The 27,647-nt window shown below is 36.1% G+C and overlaps 1 protein-coding gene across 1 annotated transcript in view; it reads right to left on the bottom strand.

Annotated features, from left to right (window-relative positions):
- Nucleotides 1–354: 354 nt before the first annotated feature.
- Nucleotides 355–27,647, bottom strand: part of PLEKHA5 (pleckstrin homology domain containing, family A member 5) — a 70,892-nt gene continuing 43,599 nt past the window's right edge. The window contains exons 10-23 of the mRNA XM_010285282.1: nt 23,396–23,458; nt 22,155–22,235; nt 21,870–22,019; nt 20,359–20,460; nt 19,138–19,249; nt 18,840–18,886; nt 17,066–17,183; nt 13,248–13,363; nt 11,840–12,049; nt 8,876–9,034; nt 7,407–7,534; nt 6,434–6,579; nt 5,123–5,227; nt 355–1,635 (exon numbers count right to left, since the gene is read on the bottom strand). Of these exons, the coding sequence (XP_010283584.1) occupies nt 5,133–5,227; nt 6,434–6,579; nt 7,407–7,534; nt 8,876–9,034; nt 11,840–12,049; nt 13,248–13,363; nt 17,066–17,183; nt 18,840–18,886; nt 19,138–19,249; nt 20,359–20,460; nt 21,870–22,019; nt 22,155–22,235; nt 23,396–23,458 (1,527 nt within the window). The 3' untranslated portion in view covers nt 355–1,635; nt 5,123–5,132. The remainder of the gene's footprint in view (nt 1,636–5,122; nt 5,228–6,433; nt 6,580–7,406; nt 7,535–8,875; nt 9,035–11,839; nt 12,050–13,247; nt 13,364–17,065; nt 17,184–18,839; nt 18,887–19,137; nt 19,250–20,358; nt 20,461–21,869; nt 22,020–22,154; nt 22,236–23,395; nt 23,459–27,647) is intronic.

Raw genomic sequence — 27,647 nt, 5'->3', positions numbered from 1 at the left:
TATGATTTGTATGATAAAAAAGCACAACAGGAGCTGGCAGTTGTCTTATGGAACTTGCCTTATCATGTATGGCACACACATGCACTGAAGCACACCGCAGTTGCCTGAACTTTTAAAAGATCTCTTAGATTTACACCCTAGATTCAAAAGCTTTCCCTTAAATCTTTTCATTTTTCATCATTTTTTTCTAAACCTCTTTTGTCTCAGCCAAATTCAGACAGCTGTGTGAGATGGAAAAGTGAAGCTAGTAACATCTGTAGCATGATGACACTTGACAAATTATTTCAGGTTTTCTTTCAGTTTCTGGAAGATGCTTTGCAGATGTCAAAGACTCAAGAAATCATCATACTTCTCTCCTTAACCCCACTGACGCGGCATCCAGCATTTGCAAATATTGAATTACTACTCACCCCACCCTGGTAAGACAGGCTATTACCTCTCAAGTAAACAGGCAGGGAATTGAGGCACAGAATGACTAAGTGATTATTCCAACATCACAATACAAGTCTGGGAAGGTCAGGAGCTGAACCTGTATTTCTTGCATCTCAGTCTCAGGTTGTCTTTTTGTTCTGTGTTGCAGCCTTATTCTTTCCCGTAGAGGAAGACTGGAATCTCTTAAGAGTCTGTCACTGCTACTCTGGTTGGCAGGTGATGTCGCCAATGAGATAAGAATTGTTGCATTTCCCACATCAAAAGGTGGAACACAATGTGACATCTGTTTGCTGGAAGGAATACTAACCATACAAGTCCTTAAGAACATCAACATTTATTTAATATGATATAAAAGAAATGGGATATGAACATTTGTATTTGAATAATAATAAGTGGCTTCTTATACTTACATCGTATGTGCTCATTGTATAATATATACACAATGAACATAATTACATTTGTACACAAACTAAGTACTGGATTGAAAACCTGCTTATTGCTGTACACACCCTAACCCAACGAAGAAAAGCCCAGTACCTCAAAATACCTACACTCCATCTTATTTAAGAAAAAGTAACCACTAACATTAATGTATAAGTTGACAGAAGTGTGGCAGTAACTGCTGACATTGCAACCTGACCAAGAAATAATTACAGCAGAAACAGGACATATTTTACTAAGCAATAATAAAAATGGCACATTTTAAATATATCTATATGTATATATATATAAAAATTTTACAAATAAAATGTTAAAACAATAAATTGTAATGTTTAAGAAGTGTAAAACAAGGTTTAGTGGTGATATGTAAAATTAACTGAGTTATGCATCTAAAAGAAGCAAAAAAGTAAACTTATATGATCCATAATTAAAAGAACATTAAATTCTGGAGACTATCAAATAAAGTTCTGACTGTAGGCTGCACATTAAAAAAAGCCTTTACTTTATGTGCACAGAAAGTCATAGCAGCAAGCTGGTATCAGTTGATAACAATCTGAAGGTTGTTGAGTGTACATGTGGGCCATTTAAAGCTCTCTTGGAATCAACGTTTTCCAGGAAGTGATAAAATGATGCTCTGTGGCCAAAAGCATCAAAACTATGAATTTCATAGATTTAAAATATACTGTACAATATCTTCTCATATTTTCATAGGTCAGGTCCATACATCTCGGGCATGAATTGTTTCAACAGAAGCCATTAGTGCTGAAAGACAGACATAGATTAAGTTACTCTACTTTAGCAACAACAGACTCTTGTATAAAGCAACTCCCGGGATTAAACACAGCAAGGAATTTATGACCTCATCCTAGCAGTAGTTATCAATGTTGTAGAACGTAATAAAGTATGTTAGAAATCAGTTGTTTCCAAGAATCACTTTTCCTGATGTCAAGATGCTTTGACAGCAAGATGCAAAAGCAAGCCTCTTTCACATTTACACAACTTCCTATAAAAGTCTGTTTATTCTGAGAGTTTTATCCTGTTGTACATGGCCATCTCCAAATATTCTTCATATAAACCCAGTAATAATAGCAAAGACCGTAATGGCTCTTACAAATGACAGGCACAGTTTGAAGAGGGGTGCAGTGTTGCTCAGTTGCTCCAGCGTCAGGGCGGCTAGCTGTAAGGTGTTCTGAAGTTCAAGCGCTCCACCCAGAGCTTGCTGTATTCTGGTAATTGCTGAAAGGACTTCTATAAATAGCTTTTAACAGTTCATTAGTAAAAATGTTTCTGGGCTTTAAATCGAGGTGCTGGATAAAATTTCATTATCCCTCCCTTACTCAGTGTAAATGTAATGCTCGAAGTGTAACAACGTTAGCGGTACACAGTCAGATTTGTCTCTGCAAAGCAAGAGCCATGACAAAGAGAGTAGCTTTGTGTTAATGGGTTTTTCCTTAGTCCTACAATATCCTGTGCCACCAATTTCCTGTGCCAAACCCCCCTGGCGTCATGCCAAGTGGATCATTTTACTAATTGACTGTAAAAGCCAAATATAGGTATTACCTCATTACTCTCTGAAATCTACCATATATTTTCCAGATGCTGCCTGAAAAATTTGGCTGCATGTGAAGGGGGCTGATCCCACAGCTCTGAAGTTCCCTCTGCCACATAGGATGTCCTGCACCTGAGAGAGACAGAGCTCTCGCACGTGACAAGACTCATCTTTCAGCGAAGCACGAAGCACTGGAATAACAGAACGACAGCCCCCGACGGTAAGGGGCAGTACGTGCTGCAGGCAAGCAGGCTATGCTCCTCACACCTCCTACGTATGCTAGACCCAGCTCACCGTGTGGGGTTTTTGTTTTTTTTTTGAGCTCCTAGGAAACAACCAACAGAGGCATCAAGTGCAGCAGAGAGATGTGAAATGTTGAGCATGTCCAGAGAAGGGCAATGAAGCTGGTGAGGGGTCTGGAGCACAAGTCTTATGAGGAGCGGCTGAGGGAACTGGGGTTGTTCAGTTGGAGAAGAGGAGGCTGAGGGGAGACCTAATCGCTCTCTACAACTACCTGAAAGGAGGTTGTGGCGACGAGGGTGTTGGTCTCTTCTCCCAAGTAACTAGTGATAGGACGAGAGGAAATGGCCTCAAGTTGCGCCAGGGGAGGTTTAGATTGGATATTAGGAAAAATTTCTTCACCGAGAGGGTGGTCAAGCATTGGAACAGGCTGCCCAGGGAGGTGGTGGAGTCACCCCCACTGGAAGTGTTCAAAAAACATGTGGATGTGGCGCTTCAGGACATGGTTTAGAGGACACGGTGGCGCTGGATTAATGGTTGGACTTGATGATCTTGAAGGTCCTTTCCAACATTAGTGATTCTGTGATTCTATATATGCACATAGTTAAATGCTTTTCCGAACTCAATTCAAATACTAAACAGCCAAAACAGATGTATTTTAAGTTCTGGAATCCTTTCCTCATTATAGTGAGGCATGTGTAAGCAGAGCATTAGTTTTACAAGAGCCATCCCAGATGCACCGTTTTGTCATAAGCAATTAAGGTCTTTTTGTAGAATTGTACTTAACATGGAAATGTTAGAGCTACAGAATTACCTACGAGGATACGCCACGCTGTGGGATGTCAAGGCTTGGGCATTAAGTTACAAAGCAGATCACTGTATGAGCGCTTAATTTTTGCTAGTCTTGTATTTCTTCTTAAAAAAATGAATTTGCTGATCTGGTCATTGGAGGCGATGACAAGAGCTGAAAGTAACTTAATGCAATTGGTAATACATTTCTGGTGAGTTATAGGTTGCTTCCCCTTTCAAAACACGTGTGCTGTGGCTACGGACAGAATTTACCAGTGCAGTTTCAGTTTTACTACTGACCTGAAACTGAGTTGATGGGGTAATGTTTGTCCTATTTAAAAAGGAAGATGCATGATAAATGCATGTGTATTTATATAGTGAAACTGAAAAGCACTCACACAAGTCAGTGTTTCCAGAAAAACTGAAAAGTCCCACTTAACATTTTAAATAGTTCTATAATAAAACTTTTGAATAAAAGTAGAAAAGTCCAAGCTAAATCTAATCATGACAGACCACATCCATTAGGAAGCCAGCAACACTGGTGTCGGTACTGAATATGAAGAGTGCATTTTCCACTCTCTCAAAGGGAGAAAAAGATGAAAATAATTTCCTTCCTTTTTTTTTTTTTTTTTAAGAATATGAATAGTTTCCTGCCCATAGTTCATACATGAAAGGTGTCTGTGATGAGTAAGTCTAATTTTGCTAAGATGAAAGCTTGACAATGGAGACTTGGACAGTAAATGAAAAAATGCATTTTCAGATCTCTTCATGCTAAATGACTGGAAATGTCTTGATTTTAAAATTTTCTTGAGTTGTGGCACTTAACATTACCACTGAAGTAAAGCTCATTCTTTTAGTAGAAAGCTTATTTAAACAGGTACTTCCTGACAACAAAGAAATGTGGATCGATTTAAATGCTGGTAAAGTGCTGAAGCATTCACATTGGTATCCTATTAATTTCTTTAAACACTTTTATAAACAAATATGCTCAGTTATATTTCCATTTCCATTCATTAAGTAGGTAACACTATGAGTAGGAACATGTAAATCTAGCCTAACTCATGCTTTCTAACTTGATTGCTAGAAGAAATCACCTACTATTACAAGGAAGAGCAGCTGTGTAGCACTATCTCTATAGAAAGAAAAAAAAAAAAGCTTTGTAATTGTTACATTTCTTCCACCCTCATTTTTTCCCTTCCTGTTTGTCATGCCTCAGTCGTCTGTGTCTCAAGCCATAAACTCTTTGGGCCATTGGACCATTCCCTCTTAGGCATCACTGAGAGATCTAGCTCTAGTTGCCTATTACCATGACTGAAGCATCAAGATTCATTTGTACCTGAGCACTGATGCTCATATCTTAACTGGCTACCTGTTTTGTAACAGCTTAGGTCTCTCACATAATTCAAAGGGCTATTATCTCACCAGTTGTGGAGAATGTGCTTGATAAGCCAATTAGTCCTTTCTCTTTGTCCTTGGATAGAGAATACACTACTTGCAAGCAAATCAATACATGTATCTGTTCTATTTTCTGGTTAGTTTAAATTCCGTGTTGCAGATAAGTTTGTCTTGCCAAGTATTGTCTACAGATGTTTCTCGGAAAAATAACTAGAATACATATGTTTAGAAAAAATACTAGGAAAATGGCAGGAGGGGTGGGAAAAAAAGACGTACTTCTCTGTAACTATACACACATGAAATGTGATCCTTCTGTGAGCTGTGTCTGTGTAGATGGAGCTGGTGACAATGACGATTCTGGTGAAGAAGGCAAACTTTTCACTGCGAGTCATACAGCAAGATAAATAAGAATACAAGTTACAGAAGGCATGATTTCAAGCCGTAATAAATATAAGCTTGACAATCACCATTTCAAGCCATAATAAATCTAAGCAGAACCAAATGAAAGTTACACAAGACTTAAAATTTGATCAGCACAATAAGCACAACTTCAGGGGAGAGCATAGCTGTTCTCAAAGTTCATTACTCAGGCCTATAAATGACTAGTACACCACCAAAGGAACAAACAACGGACACACGAATGCTGATGTGTTATCTATGTTGCAAAGAGAGAGGAAAACAAACTCCCAGTAAAATTTAACTAGTTGGGATACTCCCAGATGCACCTTTATATCCCAGCTCAGATTAACCAAGCATTTTTTATTCTGATGAGCACTATAAAACGTATTTACAAATTCTGGTTTTGATTCTAAAAAGATTTTAATCTTTTGATTAAAAGAAAGGATTGCTGACTGCACTACAAAGGTCCAGGTCACCTTTTATATCCATAAGTTGAACCATTTGGCTTACTTAACCACTCCCATCACCAACTATCCTAGTAATGTCTATCTTTTTCCTTCTTCCTCCCCTACACACTGTCCTCTTTTTTTTGTCCTCTCTTTACAAACAATTTTTCTTTATTCCAGCCATCCTCTTCTTGCAAAATAGTACAGCACCAGTCATTTTACCAGTCAGCTAGTGTTTTCTGTTCCTTCATCTCTTCTTACTCCTGAAAACATGACCAAACTGGGGTCTTTTACTTGCTAGTATAAAATCTACTAGATATATTGGAAAGTCTCAAGGATTCCTCAATCTTGGGCATACCTGAGGCCATCCATTAGCAAGGAGGTAAGGGTAAATAATCCACACATATCCAGAATAGAGTTGCTGTTCTACAGGATGAATAGGGAAGGATTTGCTCCAACCAACAACTATAGTAGGACTCAATTTCTGGCAATAGTTATTTAATTCCCTGAATTAAATGCAACCATAAAGTCTACATTAAAATCTCAGAAAAATTGAATTTCTGTAGTTGTCCACTGGGAAACTATTTTTCTCTCTGTTATAAAACCTTACATTTGACATCTAGACTAGCTCAGCACTTTCAATTCGCAAGGGTTTCAGAGCATCAAAAGACATAATCAAAATGAAATGAAGTCTTACATATGTACTGTATGAGTTGTGCTTCAGTCAAACTCTTTTCCATACCTGTTGTTGCCTGATTTCCTTTTGAAGCCTGTGCTGCTAATTCAAATGAAGACATAATCCCTTCTTGTTCTTGAACACTAACTACTTCACTTTCTTCTGAGCTGGTTTTGGATTTGTGGTTTGTAACTGTGGTCACACTCTGCAAGCTGGTTAAAAAAAGCACAGCGTTTAGAACTCACTCCAACTTAATTTCAGGTATTAACCACTAAGTATAGGAGTTACAATTTAATTTTCTTCTGTTAATAGAAAAAAGTTTCAACTTGCAAGTCTGTGTAGTATAAATTAAGCACGTATTTTGAAACCCTTCTACCTTGTAAAGTTAGACTTAATAAAAAAAAAAAGTACTGGAAACTGAATTCCTTTCATTTACATATTCATGCCGTTTCCTACTGCGTGATACCTATTTTGCTGAAGGGTGCTGTGAAAAAGTTATGACCTAATGCAAGAACTCACTTAGGATATGCAGTGCAACTTACATTGAAGTTACAAATCCTTAAAGAGGAATATCCAAGACACAATATTCCTCTAATTCTGCAATGCTCCAAAATAGTGAAGTAAAAAGTTAAAGCAGGAGATCTAGAATAAGCTGTTTAGTCTGCTCCTAAATATCAGTGGTAAAGACCTTGCTATAGAAGGCCTGGCTGAAGCTTTCATAATAAACTGATACAAAGTTTGAACCGATGTTACTAAATACATTTTGTATCCCAAAGCAAGGATTATGAACATATTCTGTGTATAACTGGGGCAATACTTGAAAATAAACATTGCTTCACCCGCCAACTCATCACTCTTACTGAACCTCCACAGTGGTTAGGTTTCTCACTAGATTCCTCTGTATGTAAACCACTCAAAAACATACAAATATACCTTATAAGTATTTACGACAGTATTTCATTAGTTGCTTGGTCCGTTCAGCTAATAAATACAATGTGCAAGTTTAAAATAGCCTCTGAACATCTTGTTTTATTCTTACCTTGTATCACCATCATGTGTTTCTTCTGATACATTTTTCTTTTCCTTTTCCGCTTTCTCTTCATTACTCACTTCTTTTGAGTCAGATACAACATGTGCATCTGATAAAAGATCATCAGTTTTTGTCAGCTATAAAAAAGTTGAAATCATGAAAGAAAAAGCTGTAACACATACTAAGTGGCAGATAAGAAATACAGTATCAGGAAACAGTTTTATTAACAGACAAATTTTGCCATCATGTATACTTAGTAACTCAGAATTACATAACTTAAGAAATTTTTATCAATACCATCCAGGTTAATAGAGTTATCCTGAAACTTATACCAGAGCCAATGGGCTTAATAACTTCCAGAACTTATCTGAACCCCTTGGATTACAGCCTGCCTATTTTTTCATGCTATCCTTCTCTTTACAATGCCAACAGAGATTCCAGCTACTGGAATATATTGCTGATAAGCCTGAACACTGCTCTTAAAGGTCTGATTAGATATAACCAGTCGAAGTGTATCACATAATTTTCCTTTAAAGGATTTACATACTTAACAAAGCAACAGACTCTCAATAGCAAGTGTTTTTAAAGAATAACAACAGATGTTAATTATTTGATTTTATACCATACTTCATCAGGCATATGTTTAAAAAAAGCTAAACATAATATTTTGTATTTAATCTAAATATTAAATATTTTACATTTCCTATTGGAAAACAAAAAGAAAAATGAATGAGGAAAAGCAAAGGATGAATAATTAAAGAATAAGGATAGAAAAGAAGGAAAAACCCTCTACAGAAATTAAAAAAATATTAAACTATAAGCAGGGTATTATTATGTAGAAACAACTCCAGTAATCTATCCTTCACAGTCAGTCTGTTTCTGCTGCGTGTTCAGGGCATTTTAGTACCAGAAACACCATGGTAACTCACTGCCAAGTGCGTTTGAGACTATTTCAAGACAGGTATCAATCCAGTGACCAAATAGCACAAACTACAGTTATTGCCTATTTCCACGTATAAATTGTTGTGTCATCTTTATTCTGCTTCCTGTAAGCTATTTGATGCACTATAGCTAACCAAACAAAAAAAGTCAGGTGTATTAAATTACTGTCAAATACTACACTGGGATATCCTAAGGAATGAACAGATCAGTGATTATTATTTAAAGATACATTAGTGTCAGTTTTGTTCCCAAAGCCATAAAGACCATAATTTTGTAATTTTCCAATCGATCAAGATAGTTACAGTTAAGCAAAATGAAATTTAGGAAGACCAAATACAGGAAAATTCAATATCTCAGCTATAGACAGATCTGATACAATTTTGTGCTTCTCTATCATTTGTTATATCCAAAAGGTATCTTAATCTTCCAAGCAAAAGGAACTGGCTCAGTTTCCCATACTCTGCTGCCTATGGCTCAAAATATTTTTCTACTGCAAGACAGGCTGATGAGAAGTTCAATAAGGCACAGTTTAGTACCTCTTTAGTAAAATCTGAATTATGTTCTTGTTCTCCATCATGTTTTAGTTGTGCTATTTCTTCTGCAGGACTTTCATTATTTCGTTTCAAATTATTTTCTCTACTGTTGCGCTCTAATTCCTTCATGTTACTAGATACAGTATCATCCTTTTTTCGATTCTGTGGAACAAAATTGATATATAGATGCATTCTTACAAAAGTTATCACAGTCTCGGTTCTGAGTCTTGCACTGTCCTCTGCCTGAGAAAATGGTTAAAAAAATACTTAAAAAATGTTAAGCATATCACATTGTAATTAAGGAAAATGGAAATTGTTAAAGACTTAGAATTTTCTCATTTTTGTACCTTTCAAAACAGTTCAATCTGTCTAACAATTTTTTTTTCTCTGTAAGATTACTGCACTTTCTGTGCCCTCCCTGCCCCCCAATCTCCAACATTTCTCTTAGTCACCTTTACCTTCTGAAATTTCCTTCATGTTTATCTCAGGCTTAGTAGCATTCTTATCTGCATTCATAAGTACTGATTTTTTAAAAAATAGCTTTTCCTGCTTAAAAAAAAAAGGATAAAAATCTGCTCTCAGTACAAAATTCACACTGCACCTGTGTGCACTTTCTCCAATTATCTTGGGTATCTTCCAAGCCTATGCTGTTAATTGATTTAACAGAGAACAATATAGCATCTGATAATGGCAGAGGATATTACTTATTCCTTAAAAAACCCCCCCAAAACATTGCACAGAGAATAATTTGATATAAAAATTTTGAGGAAGTATAGTAGAGGTGACTTAAGATTGTGAACTGCGAACATTATGTTGTCAGAGTAGCAAACCAAACTGAAGCGAGGCTCATATAGGTCTTATCAAACCAAGTACTAGGGCTGAGAAAAATAGGAGCCATGAAAGTAGTAAATCTTGTGGCTAAATTCCTGTGATTTAGCACATGCACTCTGATAAGAGGAAATGTAAGTCAGTTCACAAATCAATCTCTTTAGTGAGGAAAGTAAAGCATCATGAGTAGTTTGGGTTGGAAGGGACCTGTAAATGTCATCTAGTCCAACCCCTCTGCAATGAGCAGGGTCGTCCTCAACTAGATCAGGTTGCTCAGAGCCCCATCCAGCCTGACCTTGAATATTTCCAGGGATGAAAGTATGCAACCATGTCATACACTTTCCCCCAAACAATAACGATTGTGAGGCAACTTCCTTTTGTGCTTTGGTAATCACTTAAAAATTACACAGTATGCCCAATTCTTAAATAAACAAACCCTAGCTGAAACTACTTCCAGCAGTTAGTATCACTGCACCATTTTTCTATATAAAAATCAATAGGTACAGAAACTATGCTTTTAAAAATAAGAGCTATTACTACAGAGTAACACCTCATCTTGGGGCTTTTTGCCAAATAGCATTCTGGAAGAATTAAAGTTGTGATAGAAAAAGTGATTTTGTAGCACGGACTACTAGCTAAATATTCAATTCAGACAAGTTCTCACTTATTCTATACATTTCTTATCTCATCCACATAGCACTGATTTCACACAGAAGACTGAAGAACATGCTGACATGAACAAAATTCTTTTCAGTTCTGCATAACAAGTAGTGCTGGCACAGAGGATTTGGCCACTTCCCCCACTCTGCTCCCAGTGTGCTGGCTAACCAGGTATGACACACACATGACGGTCGTTTCCTCAACTTGATGTATGAAATGATAGCATAGAAAGTGGTAAAGCTCAAACACCTCTGTAAAAACTACAAAAAGAAACATCTGCAAAGCTTTGCTTTGCACGTCCTTCTTGAGAAAAGCAGTGTTAATCACAAAAATATTTGTAGGAGCCGCCTTCATGTATAGCATTCATGATGTCATCCCAAATAACATACACTGTAACACAAAAGCAAAACTTGAATTCAGCATCTTCTGGGGATCCAATGTTGTTGAAGGAAAAGTAACATCTGTATAGCTCTGAAGGCAGTTTAGCATGGTCATAGGAAAAAAAACCCCAAAACTAAAACTTATTCGGAAATATGTGACTTCTTAACAGTACAAGGCATTTAATCTGGTTTTGGAACATCCAATGTTAAAATGTGTACCAAACATAAAAGCAAGCATTTCCATGTCAGTATAAAAAAAAAAAAAAAAAAAAAAGAAAACCAATGTGGTCTGAGGAAAAAAGTATGGCAGAAGATTAAAAAGCAAAAACCCCTCCATTAATCTATTGAAAAAGAAAACTAATTCTTAGCAGTTAGAAAGTAGTAGACTGTCTAACATCCACTACCCCGAATCCATCTGATATTTTTGTCCTGAAGCGGTGTGGGTTTTTTGTTTGTTAGTTGGGTTTTGGGTTTGCTGTCTTTTTTTTTTTTTTTAAAAGATGTATATCGCAGTTATATCTCCCTCCTCTCTCCCCACCCTCAACCATTTAATAAACTCACTTCTTTGCCTTAACTGTTAAAGAATAGTGAAAACAAAAGTGAGGGTTCTTTTTTTAAGTATTTATGGGCTCAAAAACCACAGCAAAAGAGTACCTGTTAACAGCTACCATCATAAATATACATTCCTATCTAAAAACATTACAGATGTTTGAATCTATTATATGGCAGAATAATCTTCATAATTTATACATCAACTGAATCATGGTTCTCCCTGACACTGCTTTTAGTCACAAAGCTTGCAATTTCATGTTGTTTGCTAAATTTGACAAAAAACACTGTTAAAAAACATTACGATGCATAATAAAACATATGTAGATTTGAACTATTTATTTTTCGAAAAGACAAAGTGACTTCTACTACCAATAAGTATAGCCTGAAGATTCTCCCTTTCTCTTGTATACGGTAGAGAATTGACTGTTACGCTGTACAAGCAATCTCACATAGACACCTATAGTATCATGTGATTTTGGAAAAAGAACAGTTTTGTAACTTTTTTTAAATTGGACACATTAAATTTTTTTGATAACATGGGACCCACCTGTGCCAATTTGAATGGATTATCTCTGACAAACGACAGACTCTGTGAAGGAGACTGGTCTGAAATGCCAATAATATTGAGACCTTTTCTCTTCTCTCTCAGGCAAGCTTGTTGGTGTCTCTTTATTCTTTCCATCTGTTCCTCCACAGTCATTCGAGGCCGTGTGCTTTCTGCAAGACACAGCTGCTCCACTGCACTTCGTGGTCTTTCCTTAAATGGAAGAATATATATATATACACACATTTGTTTTTAAGAAGTGAGATTCGAAACTGTTTAGCTTATCAGAAAAGATCACTTAATGAATTACTAAAAAGCAGAAAAGCAGTGGGCATGTATGTGAAGAAAGTACAAGAACCAATTATTAATAAATGAACACAAATTCAAAATAAAAGGGAAGAATAATTTGCTTTTTTGAACAGTGACATTACCACCATCAATGATAAATATTAAGAGAATGGGTGGATGCTCTCTTAAAGCCATCCTATCAAGTTGAAACAATTTGCCAGATGTTAAATGACAGGCCAACACAAGCTACCTGACTGAGACAGAAACATAATCAAAGTTTAATGATACAGGACATTTATACCACTTGAACTAATAGTGATTTCTACCTTTTTGTTTCAAGAAAAACCACAGCTGGATGTCATTTAAGGGCAAGAGCAGGCTGAAGCAAAGTGAATTTATCACCACTTAAAAATCTGTAATTGTAAGTATTATATTGTTCCCATTATGCATTCAGTACATTTACAGTAACTGATTTAACTTCTGAAAAGTGGCGCTCTTTCTCCAGTCAACATCCTGTAAGTTTCTCTCTCCCCTCCCATTCTTCCTACAACTTCTCCTCTTCTATTCATGCTGTAAGTGTGCCAAAAGTTTTCCTCCCTTTTATATGAACTACACATAAACGTCCGTCTTCAACCCAGAGACTACAGGTCTCTCTAATCTGAATTTCCAGGCTTATTACCTACACATTGCTTACTGTATCCTTATTTTCTGTCTGCTTTAGGTATTGCTGAAATTATTTTAGTAATGAAATAAAAGCCAGTATTTGTTATACAAGGGCTATTAAATTGCCCCAGAAGCCAAACACAAGTCCTTCAAAGTTTTAACCTAAGATGCTTCATGTCCTTTCAACTCAAGCCTGAACATCAGTAGCTTTGTAGATTTATCATGACCGTTTAGTTCTTGCCCATTTTGAGTGTCGCTGTGCAGTTTAACATACACAACCTTCATAATTTTGTCATTCTCTCTACAGCTGTCTCCATTAATTTAGTGGATTTTTATAACAGTGAATTTTTTGGTAAGGAAAATAAAAAAGATAACTACAACTTTTGAAGTAACTACAGAAATTAAACTTAGAAATGAACACATCACTATCCATCAATGCTCAAAGGTTATTTTGAAGTACCGTTCTTAGATCTATCTTCTTATTCTTCCTCAAGGTGACATAGGATGCTATTGTTGAAGACTCTGGCGTTGGTGATTTGGTTCTAGGTGGTACAACTCCCACAGGAAAATGTGAACCTGCGAAACAGTAAAGCAATATACTAAGTGCTATGCAATATATTGCCAAAGTAGTTAATTTTTTTCTAGAAAATACATGTCAGCCTTGCAAACTACTCTTCAAAAGACAGGAAAGATCTTAATGCCTAGTTATCACATCTGTTAAGGTATACAGGCAGATGACCTTCCCCATGGGAAACCACTGCACATGGCACCAGAAATTGCTGGACATAAAAATACAAACATAAAAATTTTATCTGTGAGAAACAGACACGAGTTAGCACTGTGTGGAATGGCTAGATTTCACAGATGGTTAAGGGGGAATTATGTGAAAGATGGCCAAACTTCACAGACAATCAGACGTCAGTACTGGGAACTTTTTGTGGAATAGAAGTTGCAAGGCCAGCAGAGTGCCTAGGTAACCATGCCAGTGCTACCACCTGAGGCAAAGCTTACCTAGCTAATGGTGTCAAAGATACAAAACTTAGCAAAAGTAGAACCAATAAACGAAATGTAATTACTTTCCACGCGAGTACGCTTTTCCTTCTGTGTATGAGAGCATGAGATGCCAGTGATCTTCAAGCCAGGCTAGCTTGCCAGTAGGAGACAGCTACAGAGAAACCATACATAGGTCTGAGGGACAAAGACAGAAAAGACTGCAGGTCTGTGGGTTGGCTAACAGAGGCACCGTAAGCCTGGACCTGCTACCAGAGGAAAGCTTTTGTCTGTGGGATGCTAACGAACTTAAGACAAGACTAGATGGCAAGAAGGATAGAAGGTGTGGGAGCTAGCTGTCCAAGAGGCCTTAGGTCTAGGATGCAGATACTGGAGGGGCCAGAGGTATTGAGCGTTGACTGATGGAGATACCACAGGACCGGTCAGCTCTTGGAGGGAGTCATTTGTGTGTGCACACACGTGTGCTCACATCTATAAGTGTATGAGAGCAGCTAGCAAGCATTGAGCCTGGTTAGCTGGCGAGTGAGAACAGGATCATGCTGTTTGTGTTCTCTCGCCTTCACGTGAGTGCTGATCTTGTTTATGTGGTGCCTGTAACAGCACCTGGTCTCAAACCTGTTTGAATAATCTGTTGTGGTTGGCTGTGGCTGTGCTTGTGCACAGCGGGCCTATGTTCTCAGCCTTGCAGCTCATTGTACTTAGGGACCGGAAACTGCAGCAGCCAGGCTCTGTCTGGTCAAGAGCTGAGGATATTCTGTGTCCTGATGTCCACAACATTCAGTCTCTTGCAACAATATCCACCACTAGTTTTTCTACTCAGAGAAGTCCTGCCAAAATGTAATTAAGCTACTAGAAAACTGATGTAAGTTAAAACATACAAATATATACAGATACAATTAACACATGCCTCATTTTTGCTTCTTGATATATGCAGGAGATCAAACTATTAAAAATACTATTTCCGCACAGATTTTGCCTAAAAGTAGATATAATGTCTTCTTAGATAGCCAAATTATTTCTCCTTGTTTTTTCTGAAGTTGCACAGATTTCAGAGGATATATTGACTCGGGGAAGGCTCAACTCTTTCTCCAAATTATTTGATAGACTGGCAAAATAGTCTGGAGGTATTTGAATGCCAAATCCATCATTCAAAACAAAAACGATAAAGCAACAGTTTGGGTCTCCTTTAGATATCAAAAGGATAAAACACAGCAGAAGCAAATTTTCCTTTTCCATCACCTTTATCTACCACTCAGGTCATAAATATTCCTCTGCTTGCAGACAGCTGCAAGGGTTACTTTACATAAACCCATTAAAAATACTTCTTTTTGACTGTTGACATTTGAAAAGAGGGGGAAATGGCTGACAGAAGAAACATGACAAGCGTCTAGTACAGTAACGTGCCCAATGAACTAGAAAACCAGTTTTTAAATTTCCTCTTAAATTTACTAATTTTTAGAATGACCCTTAATAGGAAACTATGTCATTTAAGTATGACTTTTTAAAACAGCAAGAAAGAAAAATTGCAGTGATTGAGTTTGTTTCCTTTTCAGCTTATAAACTGTTGAGATAGAGCGGCATAAAATGTTTGTTGAAACAGCATATAGTTGTAATGGCATATGCAGCAGAGAAAAACAAACCAGGAATGGTTACATTTTTCCTACGGCATGGGGATTGTTATCGTAAATGAATACACAGAACAAGAAATATTTGTTAGAAAATTCACATGCTCAAAAACATAGGCCAGATGATAAAACACACCTATGATAAACCCACTTCACACTGTTGTTTAAGATAAACAGCCTTTTGTTGCTTGCTACCACTGCAGCTATTCTATCCCCTAAGCCCAAATATTATCTATATTAGAAGAATTTGTATTATTGCTTTCCCTGAGGACTGTTTTTCTACGAATAGACATAATAAAATTACTTCTGTCTTTACACGGGAAGACAGAAAGCAGATTGGGATCCTCAAACAGTATTGGTTTGCTTTATACAATCAGCGCAGGCTTTCCTATATTGTCCTGACAATTACTTTCCCTCTTGTCATAAATTACTATAAACAATCTGGAACACCACAGGTCAATAAAACCTAGGTATGTTGTCAGAAAGGCAACTTCTTCAATTTTAGGTGGCTGATGATTAGCAAATCTCAGGCTAAACCTTGCACTTTTCACCGTCTAGTTAAAAGAGATTTAATACCTAAAGTGAACATTACGCCTCAGCAAATACCATAGTGAATCTGAATCGACTAATTATCTGGTAAGTGCAAGCTTAATGACATCATACATTATTCACATTGTTTACACTCAAATTGTATGCTAACCTTAGTTTTAAAAACCTCCATTACTGTTCTGATGAAAATAACATCCTTATATGATCATAGTTCTTGGTCAAATTCTGGTACTGTTGCACCAGCCTGCTATGTACGTCCTTAGTATAACTACCATAACAGAAGGCAGATGATCTTGCTGGCACTGAAAACATCAATTGTTAAAGTTTTGTTTTTTTTTTTAAAAAAAAAGAGATGTTTAGTAACTTTTTTCTAAAAGCTCTTAATATGGTTTTTGGGAGGTGATCAAACTGCTTTTTCTGAAGTCACCTTTAACAAACTATTCTGTGTGTTTTAACAAACAGAATTGAGAAGCACTTCCTGGTAAAAGACTCCACCAAGCAATTAGTAGCTTTTATGGAAGCTAGATGAAGAGAGGAATCTAAAGCATTTAGCAATTGCAAAGACCTTTATTGTCTGTACACTCCAAGGTCATGATCATTATTCCTATTATATCAGAGGACAGAAGGCAATTCAACAATTACAAGATTAAAAAAAAAGAAAAAGACATTGTTTTCCTGCCTTATGAGAGCCTGAAAATTCTGTGGTGCTGCCTTTTTGGACGTTCCAGTGACATAACATCGGGAGCTTGATTCAAAAACTGAATAATTGTTCAAGGGCAAGAACATAAAATGGATAATTGTTCAAGGGAACGGTGTGTGGGGAATGTGAGTGATGTGATTAGACATGGTGTCAATAAGGATTTCAGGGTTGTTGGTGAGTGTAATGTTTGATTTTTCGGCGGTGTAATTGACTGAAATCTTTCTTGTCATATAATTAAATCATTATTTTATTGTGGAAGCTGTTTCATCATATTAAGAAATGGACAGGATATAAAAATACAAAGGATGACATAGCTTCTGTAACACAGTTAAAGCTTTGTATTCCTTGTAAAAAAGGCTTGAAAGGTTGTAAATATCATGCCTGGGGACAAACCTTTAGCTGTAGATTCCGATTCTGAAATTTGTTCTGTTTTTTCTTCGCCATTAGACTCATCCACTTCTGCTACTGTAGTTAACTCTGGTTCACTCTTATAAAGCCTATAATCAGGACCCTGAGGAACAACAAGTTATGAGGTAAACAGGCATTTTTGTATAAACATTTATGTCATAAGACTCAAACCACTTATTTTGTGATGCCTCTGCTCTCACTTTAGGGCAACGTTTCATTGTTCAATTGCTAATGCAGCAGTATTTCTTTGTAATTAATTTGAGTAAACAACATTTGCAGACTTTCAGAAATTACAGAAAAAAATTGCCATAAAAATGCAGAGGTTTTTTTTTTTTAATTTTGAATGATCTTCACCAAACAAATTTGTATAAGGCTTCAGCAAAAACTGATTCTGAGCCTAGGGTTTTTTAAGAACTTGTGAGTAGAATAATTTAGTTTTCTGAAATGTACTCAGATACAGGCATTTAAGTCTTAAGACATTTTATATATGCACAGAATATATGACAGGAAAACGTGGAGAGCAAATGATGGAGCTATAAATAAAACTAAGTAGCCAAAAGTAAAAACATAACACAAAAGTAGCCAGATGACAAAACAAAAATTGTGACTGTGCAAAGGAAGGGGGTTGCTTCAAGAACAATGTGGCAGTTTAAGCCACTTACACAGTAAGATCCATTTCTCTGATATCCTTGAACTTGGTGCATCTTCTTTTCTTCTGGCAGATGTACTGGGCCCCTGCTATAACAGAGCAAGGAGCTGCTATCACTGGGCAGAGGGGGGATTATGGGAAGATGCTCTGTAAAGTCATAGGACCGAGGGAGTGGAGGACGAGGTGGGACTACTTCCTCTTCCTAAAGATTGTAGAATAGTCACCTTATTTAGATGTGCACACCTCTTACAATTATTTATAACTTAAAAAGAAAAATATATTACCATAGCTACAGCAGCTATAGATTTTGGAATTAAAGGGACAATGTCACACATATTAAAAAAAAAGGAAAAAAAAAAGACCAAGACAGCTTTATTTTCTTTGGGGTTTTTTGTTGTTTTGTTTGCTTTTTTTTATTACCACCACCTAGACTGATATACTTCAACAGTTTCATTATTCAGCTTATCAGGATTTTAAATTGTGACACCTGTACTTTCTGTTGGACATGTATGAACTCTCTGAATCGTCCTTTTGAAAATTAAATTAAATATATTTTTAAAGATTTGCACAGTAATTAGACTTACAGAAAATTCTGTAAGCCAGATGTATATTGCATGAACTTTAGATAACCGTGACAATGTCCCTTTAAAACTGTAACTTCTAGCCAGATTCTCAGAGGAATTGAACATTTGGGAGCTCCCACAGTTTCAGTTGTTCTTGTGGGTGCTCTGGCCATCTGAGAACCAGGCTCAATATGTGAATAGACATATAAAGCAATGTATTTCTTCTCATGAAAAGTATGGTGGGTAGAAAACAAATCCATAGATCAAGGTTTATATTTATAGGGTAAAAGCCTAGGGAGAGGAAAAGGTGAGAAATGGAAAACAGAAACATACCAGTGAGAATATAGAGACACAGACCATATGAAAGTGTTATAATTACTAGTGGAGATATTAGTCTTTAAAACTAATTCATAATGCAATATTTTTAGAGACATATAGTGAATACATACTTCAGACATCCTTAAAACAATTACAATAATGCCTATTTTTATCATATGTATATTAGAAATTCAGTGATGCTAAAATGGTAAAAATACTAAAACGATACCTCATTTTTATATTTAATTGCTGAAAATGTCCTTGATCCCATGATGCCTGTTTGGGAGCGCGGGGGGAGGCACAGAAAGAAAGAGAAAAATTGTTTTCAATAAATAACTTTTAAAAGATGAACTATAACCTGTTGCTATCAAATACACAAAGCGTCAGCATAAAAGAGATGATTGCTTGCTTCTTTTCTTAGCAATTCTACCATTTTTTCAAACATACAAAAGCAACTATGAAGCTTATACTTCAAAAATGTATATAATCCAGTCTCACTTCCTACAGGATGAAAACAATCAGTTTACCTGCCTCTGAAGAGTTTCTTTGCTGTTTATGTTTACTTAAACCCTCCATGACGTCTTGAATTCTCCATAGTTCCTTCTGAATCTGAGCACGCTGTATCCCTGCTGACTCAGTCTGCCAGTGAATAAACAGCATATATAAGCAATAAATCAGAATACATTGCAAGTGGAAAAAAAAAGAGAGAAACTTTTTCTTTCTTTAGACTACACTGCATATCTTTTCCCAGTGAAGGAAAATAAAATGCAGTAATGACAGACACTTCTCCTTTCCCATAAAAATGCAACACTCAAATACTGTCAGAAACAAAAAGTGTAAGATTAAGTAATTTCATAACATATCAGTTAATTTCACAGCAATTTGCCAGTTCAAACTCCACTTAAGAATAGAACTGTATCTACTGTCTCCAAAGAAAATCCAAGCAAACTCTGCACAGGAGACCTACATACAATGAAAGAAAAGGAATCATCAGTTCCAACCCCAAAACAGGTGGAGATGAACATGGTCTTTGCATACTAGCATAGAAACTGTGGGCCTATTTGCATTCATGGCCATGCCTGCTCTGGACTGCATAACACAAATTTCTCAGCTCTTGGGCTTTCTTGTAATCTTCCTTTCATAGCTGCATAGAAAATCAATCCCTGGAGCAAAGAGCCTTGAATGCCTCCCGGCACGGACCACACCCGTGCACCTATTCCAGATAATGCACGTGCATCTGTGCGCGCGCACGCGTCTCTGTCTCACAGAAAGATGTCCTTAGAAATTCAGAACTTACACTAACTGTCCAACCCTCCACAGCACAGTGAGCTAATAAGACACATGTCCGAACTCTTCATATGTAAGACCTGAAGCAATGCTTAGAATATTTTTATGGTAGTTTATATTGATAGAATGATTTAATTGCATTTTATAATATTCAGTTAAATGGAAGAAGTTGTGTGAAGATTTACTACAACTGTCATAGCAATTAAGGCCTGAGAAAACTATCCCCTTTTGGACACCACTGCTGAAACAGAAAGAGGAGGCTTCCAGACACAGGAAAAGCAGTGCTGTAGCTTCAAAAAAATAGGAAAAGCTGAAGACTTCCTCAGAACTTACAAACTTTTAATTTCTTTTTGTACCTTGTATGTTAATGCACCACATCCCCCTTTTTCATTTGGGTAGTTTTTAAACAAAATCATAGAAAATACAAGTGACTTAAATGTACTTTAAGATCTATACCACACCTGAATTTCTCCAAGTCGATCGAGTTGCTCCTGCATATGGTTCCTTGTTACTGTTACATCATACTCCAATTTATCATATTCTCTCCAAGCTCTTTCCAGTTCCTAAGTATATAGCAAAAGTAGAGAATTACAGATGCACATTCAAGTAAAAAAAAAAGTATATTTATTTTTGCTTTACTCAGTGGCATGAAACTTCATGAAGTAATGCATAAATAGATATCAGCAATAAATACGTATTTTAGAGAATGCAATGTTTAGACAGCTTTTTGATTCTCTAATGATACTGAATGGAACTCAAACAAAAAGCATTTTGTCTTTTCACAAACAAAAAAAGATAGGCAAGGGCAAAATCTTCAGAATATGTCTTTAGAGTCAGCAGCCATATGGGTCTTAAGCTGTCCTTCCACCGAGGCAGAAAACCCACAAAAATAGATGCAAATTTGTCTCTTTTATCACAAAGAATACATATGTGAGTGCACAGCATGTGTGTGTGTATGCAATGCATTATGCAAGACAAACGTAAGTCATCCAACCCTGCCTGTAAGGTTACTAGTGATCGCCCCAGGCCGGCTAATACACCATTATTTTACATATGTGAAGCTACAAACAGCAGAACAGAGAAGGTGCAAAAAAGAAACTGACCTTCTTTGAGGTCAGCTCCACCACCTCACTTTTTAAGCCTACACCAAGCAATTTACTCAATTTAGCGTAAATTAAAAAGTTAATGAGGAAACGTATATCTTGAGGATTTCCTTTCCCCGATTCCCTTTTCCTTGTTCAAGCAATTCCTTTTACAACATAGTCTAACATTCAGTCTAAACCCAGTATTTCAGGGCCTACTTCATATAAATTTCACCACAGCAAACCACTGGAATTTGACACTGAAATATGTTTTTGGATACATATGTAAATAGGCAAAAATGATCCTTTACCAGGTCATTTCAGTGTAGAAACCATCATGAAGTGCAAAAGGACAGGAAATACCAATTCCCTTCCTTTCCTTTGTTGGTTCCTTTTTTTTTTAAATTTTTTTGAAAGTGTGTAACTTGAAAGATCTTTTAAATATAATGGCCCACTATCAAGAGAGACCATGAGTGTATTTTCTTTTCATCCTGCAGCTGCTTTTGGTTAAAATAAGTCACCTTTCTGATCCAATCTGATAAAGTTTGTGCTTGCTACTATTTTGCCATCACATAAAATAGCTTGTTTGCATGATTTACTTCTTCTGTAATCAATTTTTCATATTATAAGGATGAAAATTACCACACCAATTAAAGTCAGTATGCACTCATTCCCCGGAAAAAATAATTAAAAAAATTAAAGAGAGACTACTTGATGAATATAGTGAAAAGATCACTTTCCAGCTGACTTTGACAAAAATGCCAGCAAGTAAAATACAACTGAGTTTTGATGGAATGTGACAAAAAATAACCAAAGATAACACAATTAAGAATATGAAGATAATAGTTTAACAATTCATCGAGTTTTACTGGCAAGAATGTATTACTTACTGCAGTAGCTCGCGATACTTCTCGACAAGTGCTAAGTAGTCCGTTCTGCAAGTCATCTCTTTGTAAGACTACATTTTGTATGGCTGCGGGATTATCTGCATTCATTTCTATCTCCTGACTTGCTGATAGCAAAGCTTGCTCAAGCGTGTACTATTATAATAAAAAGAATTATTTTTAATGTTCTGCATCATTGGGCTGATTTTCATTTTATTTCAGTTACCAATGTTCTGATAATAAGCATGTAAAAACAACATCCACTTTAGGTAATAAATACAATTGTCCTACTTTCTCCTTGTGTAGCTGTTGAAGCTTCTCTTCCAGTGCTTGTACAACTTTATCTTGTTCACATAAACGGCTAAGCTTAGCCTAGTATATAACAGAAAATGATCACAATTAGGATTTCATCTTTAACCTCTTCAGCAATCAAAACAAAACTTAATCAAATCCTTACAAGAATCTATATAAAATTTTATTACCACAAAATATGAATTCTAAAACCGTGAAGCCATCAGTGTTGTATTTTCAAATTAACCTTATGAAACCCTCTTAAGATACTATGAAATAAGTGTTGTTATTACTTGAAGCAGCCTGGCTCAAAACATGTAATTTATGATTCTACAGCTAAATTTTTACCACTTAATAATAGGCATTAAATACCTTTTTAATTTACATATTCTCAGTATTATAAAGACTGTTGCAGACATTCAGTGTCTTTCCCATGGTTAATTTCTGCTTTTGAATAGTTAGTTACTAATACTATCCATGTTCTGATCTGTTTTACCTCCAATCAAGGCTTGGCTATGACTAAAACTATTCCACCCCAGCTCCAGTTTGAGCAAATAACTGTTCAGTGCACTCAAACCAATTCTAACCAGTCTGCTTTTCTATTTGAACAACTGTTTTCATTCATTTTGTGCTGCTCTGACTTTTTAAACTCTAAGGTAACACTGCAAGCCTGCTTTCTTTCTTACTCTTAAAATAGCATCCTTTAAATCAGTATGTCTACTCTTAGCTGCATTGTGCAAGAAGGACTAGAAATGCGTATGTATGCATACACAGTATGACTGTATGTGTGTACTTTTCACCACCGATTTTAAAACTGACTTTAAACACCAAGCCCCTTTTCTTTAGTAACTAGCAACCCAATACTCTCAATGGTAACTACCCATGCCAAATTTTAGTTTTGGAGTATAGGTCATATTTCCTGAGAAAATACATCTCTCATGCTTCTAACTGAACTACAGCTACAGAGTTTTCCCCTTCAAAGGCAATCAATTCCTTTCTAGAAGCAATTCACCTTTGAACAGATATAATACTTGAAATTTCAGTCTAAAACGTAATACTTCCTGCAATTTAGAAGCTTATTACAAAAAGAATCTTATGTCCCTCAATTTCACAAAGCAATTTCTGTTGGCCGTCACCTATATGAACTGAATTTCAAACCCAAAAGTCAAGGTGGAAATGATTATCAAAAGAGAGAGTCAAATACCAACATTTCCAAGGAAGAAGAAATACAAATGACTTACATCAATATCCAGCTCTTCAGTTCTATATTTGTATAGTGTACCCCTACATTCTTCTTGTGTTAACTATAAGGAAGAATAATATTGCCATAAAACAACTTAATTTGACTATGAAAATGAAACTACTATTCAGCTTAAGAGTTTTGAATACAGAGATCAGCTTTTGCTTGAAAGTCAAACATACCACATTGAACAATGTATTTTCAGCCAATATATATTAATGAAGATAAGTAAATGTAATGTCAAGCAGACTGTCAGTAGAAAGTTGCATTAACTTAACAGGCTATGTTTCTAATGCAAACTGGATTTTTAAGGATGTACAACTAACTCAATCAAACACAGATTATGTAGGAAGATGAAACTACCAGAGCACACCTAGACACATTTATGCATCATTATGTATGTTTTCTTATGTGCATTCTAAATACAGGGACTCATTCTACTTGGAAGTAACCATTCTAGGCCCACTAAAGTCAAGTGTGTTCCCAAGGAGGATATTCTGCTGTGAATCTGAAATTGGAACAGAATAACCTAAGTATAAAAAAATAAGTGTAAAATATCTTGTTATAGACATATGCCCAATAAGTGCCCCCAAACACCTTTCTGCCTACTTTTTCATATGGATCCCCTCCTCTCCAACAGAGTATTACCAGAAATGCCGTAAATGGAAGCCCTTCTATTTTATTTTATCTTTCGACCTAGGCAAACTTGTCTCCTCATGCCAGTCAGCCTGTAAAGTATCCTCAAACTACTTTCATACAGCTCTTCACATTAAGTTCTTAACTCTTTCAGTCTCTGAACTGATCACTAACAAGATTTAAAAATATTTTACATGAAAAAAGGTAGCTCCCCATTTTAGAATGGGCTGTCACATACAGTAACTACTTAATGTCCTATACAGCAAGTATTGGCGTAACACTATCAACCTTTGTATTCTATTTAATTCAAAACACATGTGCAGTCAGCCCCAACATAGATGCTTTCCTTCCATGTATCTGTCATAGTTAGGTCATCATGACTTAATGGTGCAAGAAAGACTATAAAAACACAAGTCCATGTTAAAGGACACTTATAAATAAAAGGACTATGGAAGGGTTAATCAGACAAGCATTCCAAACATACAATAAATCTTCAACACAAGTGTTTCATTTCAAGACATTATGTCCACATACCTCATGCAAATGCACCTGGTGACAATTTAAAAGTATATATAGTGTATTAAAACCACACAGCAACTTTCTTTGAAATGGACATTTTATGAAAATGAGTGTTGGAATATGAAAAAAGCCACAGCAATTTTGCACCTCATGAATGTCACAAAAATCAAGATATCTGTTTAAACTCCTACTATTGTAGAGTTGTGTTTTTTTACTGTTGATTTTATCACAATGAGAGAAAAATGAGGAATGGAAATATTTAAAAAGAAACTCATAAACATGGCCAAATGTCTTTAACTTACAGAGAAAACTTAGTTATATTTCACATCAGAAAGACTTTACAGAAGAAAGATTACCCCTTATTAGATAAACATATCTTCCGAGACACTGCTCAGCATTTTATATGGCTTTCCTGGAAAAATGTAATGCTATTTTTTCAAGCCAATATTTTTTACACTTTTTTTTTTTTTCCTTTTTTTAAAGAGAGACTTTTTTTTTTTTTTTTTGGCATTTCAACCTTAATTATAGCTGAGTTTCAAATAGCTTGCCAATTCAGCATCCTTATCCCTGCCTACCTCCTAACAGGAATATATGTCAAATATTCAGAAAATGAAAAGACATTTTCAAAGAATACTATACACGTGCTAATTCTTCGTATTAAAATCCTACCACACTTCTAAAATTGCTGCCAAGTTCTTGCTTTTGTCAGTTGTACTAGTTTCCCACAATAGGCACTGCTGGAGGGCCACTTCATTTCAACATTTCTACCGCTACATTTTACATAGCCTTAATGCAAAAGCTCTAAAAATAGTATGAAACACTTAATCCATCTCTGACAAAACAGCACCTCCTCTTTCCACAGTACCTCTATAAATCAGCTTAAGGCAGAAGTGCAGAATGCTATTGCATCCTACTGGAATTATGAGAGGAATTGCAGTAGACAAAATGCAATTACACATTACCGGCAAGGTTAACAACCTCATAACCCTGGAAAATGCATTGTAAGAGCTCCAACAATCAAGTTATCGAAATGTCTTTTATGTCACGTTCAACAAATGCCTCTCACCAAATCGTTCCTACAAATACTTGACCAGGAGAGTCATTTCAGAGAACGAGTGCCACCTACTGAACCCCTGACATGACTTGCTGCTGACTTCTATTTTCCTCCACCTTGGGCTACTCAAATACCAAAAAAGTCCATTCCTCTTAACATGGTGAAATACACCGCACAGCTCCCAAGCATTAAGGAGCAGCACCCTGAATATCTACAAATAGAAATTACCAATTCTGAAAGGCAAACTGCACCATGCAGAGTTTGGCCAAGCATGTGTCTTACATGTGAAAAGGTAAAGTGATCTTAATAGATCCTCCATCTTCTGTCAGAAATAATTTGTTATCTACTTTACAGTCCCTATCTCCGTCAAAGGCCAATACCAGATGAATCACAGAAGCGGATAAATGCACCACAATGGACAGAATGTAAGATGTCCTTAGATGGAAATTCCTTCCCAAATAAATGCTGATTAGACAAATCTCACCTCTTGAGACATAAGGTGTTAAACCTATTTAAGCAGTCAATATTAAAAAACATTTAAGTAACAGTACTATTTCATTACCTTATAAGCTATTTTCAGATTCTGCTAACTATTTTGATTCAATAAATAGATGGCAGGAAATTTCACACCCTGAGAGCACGCTAAGCATCTCTGCAAGATACCACACTTAGGAAATTAAAACAGGATAACCTAGGACATTTTGTGGGGAGCAAGAGGTTAAAGTCTGACTTCCACGAGGCTTTTTTTTCCCCTTTTTCTTAAAAAAAAAAAAAAAAAAAAAAAGATTAAAGTATGCCATAAACAAAATCTCCCTATCCTTATAGATGCAAAAAAATCAAGGACTATTTTTATACGCTTTTAATGTATTAAAGAACAATTATCCAAGCAAAGACCTGAAAGTTAGCTTGTTGCACTCAGACTTCCATTTTTCCCCCTTTCAGGAATTCACACACATAAGAGGAACTGAGGATAATTCTACTTTTAAAAATCACCATATACTGCTTTAGAAAACAAGATTAGCACTCCCCACCTAGTATTAGAAAGAAACAAAAAAACCGCCAAAGTAGAAATGGGTCCAGGCTGTAAAAAGCTTCTGTTTTTCTCATCTGTACATATGGAACCATTGCCCTGGCTTACACTTGCAAATTTGCATCAATCCACTCTACAGACTGTAGTGTAAGTCAAAATGGTTTAAATAACTGTGAAGATGTGACAAATCACAAGCAAAAATGTTTTATAAAGAACACATTTAAAATAGTATATATTTCAGTTATTTTACTAAAGAACCATTAATCATAAAAAACAAAAAGGAAGCAAGACACCTTAATTTTTAATTAAATACAAGCTTTTCTTGCTTTCCTTTGCTTAACTCTAAATGAGCTTAGTTATAAAACAGAACTGAATAAACTTGGTTTATTCAGAGAAAAGAATAAAAGAAAGATCCTTTTCTCTACCAGCAGGGATGGCTGCGGTCATCAGAAAATAGTTTATCATCTGGACAACAAAACAGGTTTCAGTCACTTACACAGAGGCTTCTCCCAATTGTTTACATTTCTTTGAAACTACAGTGGCAAAGATGACTGGTAAAATCAATTTATTTTATTTGAATAAAAAATTATATGCTGTTTAAACTTTAAGTAAGTTGTCAGAATTTTGAACAGGTTAGTTTTGCCTTACAAAAGTTTAGAAGACTATTTAGGCAGTGAAATCTTGCGTGTATTTTTATCCTTTCCTGGAATTCCCTTAATGCAATATTTTGTACAGGAAACTTCATCCAGGAAAGCAGAAGGTCTCGCTGTTCTCCAGTTTATGCAATACATAGGTCCTTCTGCACAAGCCTGCCAACATGTTGCAAACACTCTGACCTGAAGAGACCACATCTCTAGTCACAAAAGGTAATTCAATCTTCATGACCTGTTCGATTCACTGTTTCTGACAAGAATGTCAAAAAAGGTGCTGATTCAGTGTCAAATACGAAGCAGCAGGTACATCTACAAGGTGAAAGCAGTGCTGTGTAGTGATACTTTAGCTGACAGCACAGCT

The sequence above is a fragment of the Phaethon lepturus genome, unplaced genomic scaffold, assembly GCF_000687285.1.
Source record: "Phaethon lepturus isolate BGI_N335 unplaced genomic scaffold, ASM68728v1 scaffold1314, whole genome shotgun sequence".
Taxonomy (NCBI): domain Eukaryota; kingdom Metazoa; phylum Chordata; class Aves; order Phaethontiformes; family Phaethontidae; genus Phaethon; species Phaethon lepturus.
Note: the sequence above shows the minus strand (reverse complement) of the source record. Positions and strands in the feature narration are given on the sequence as shown.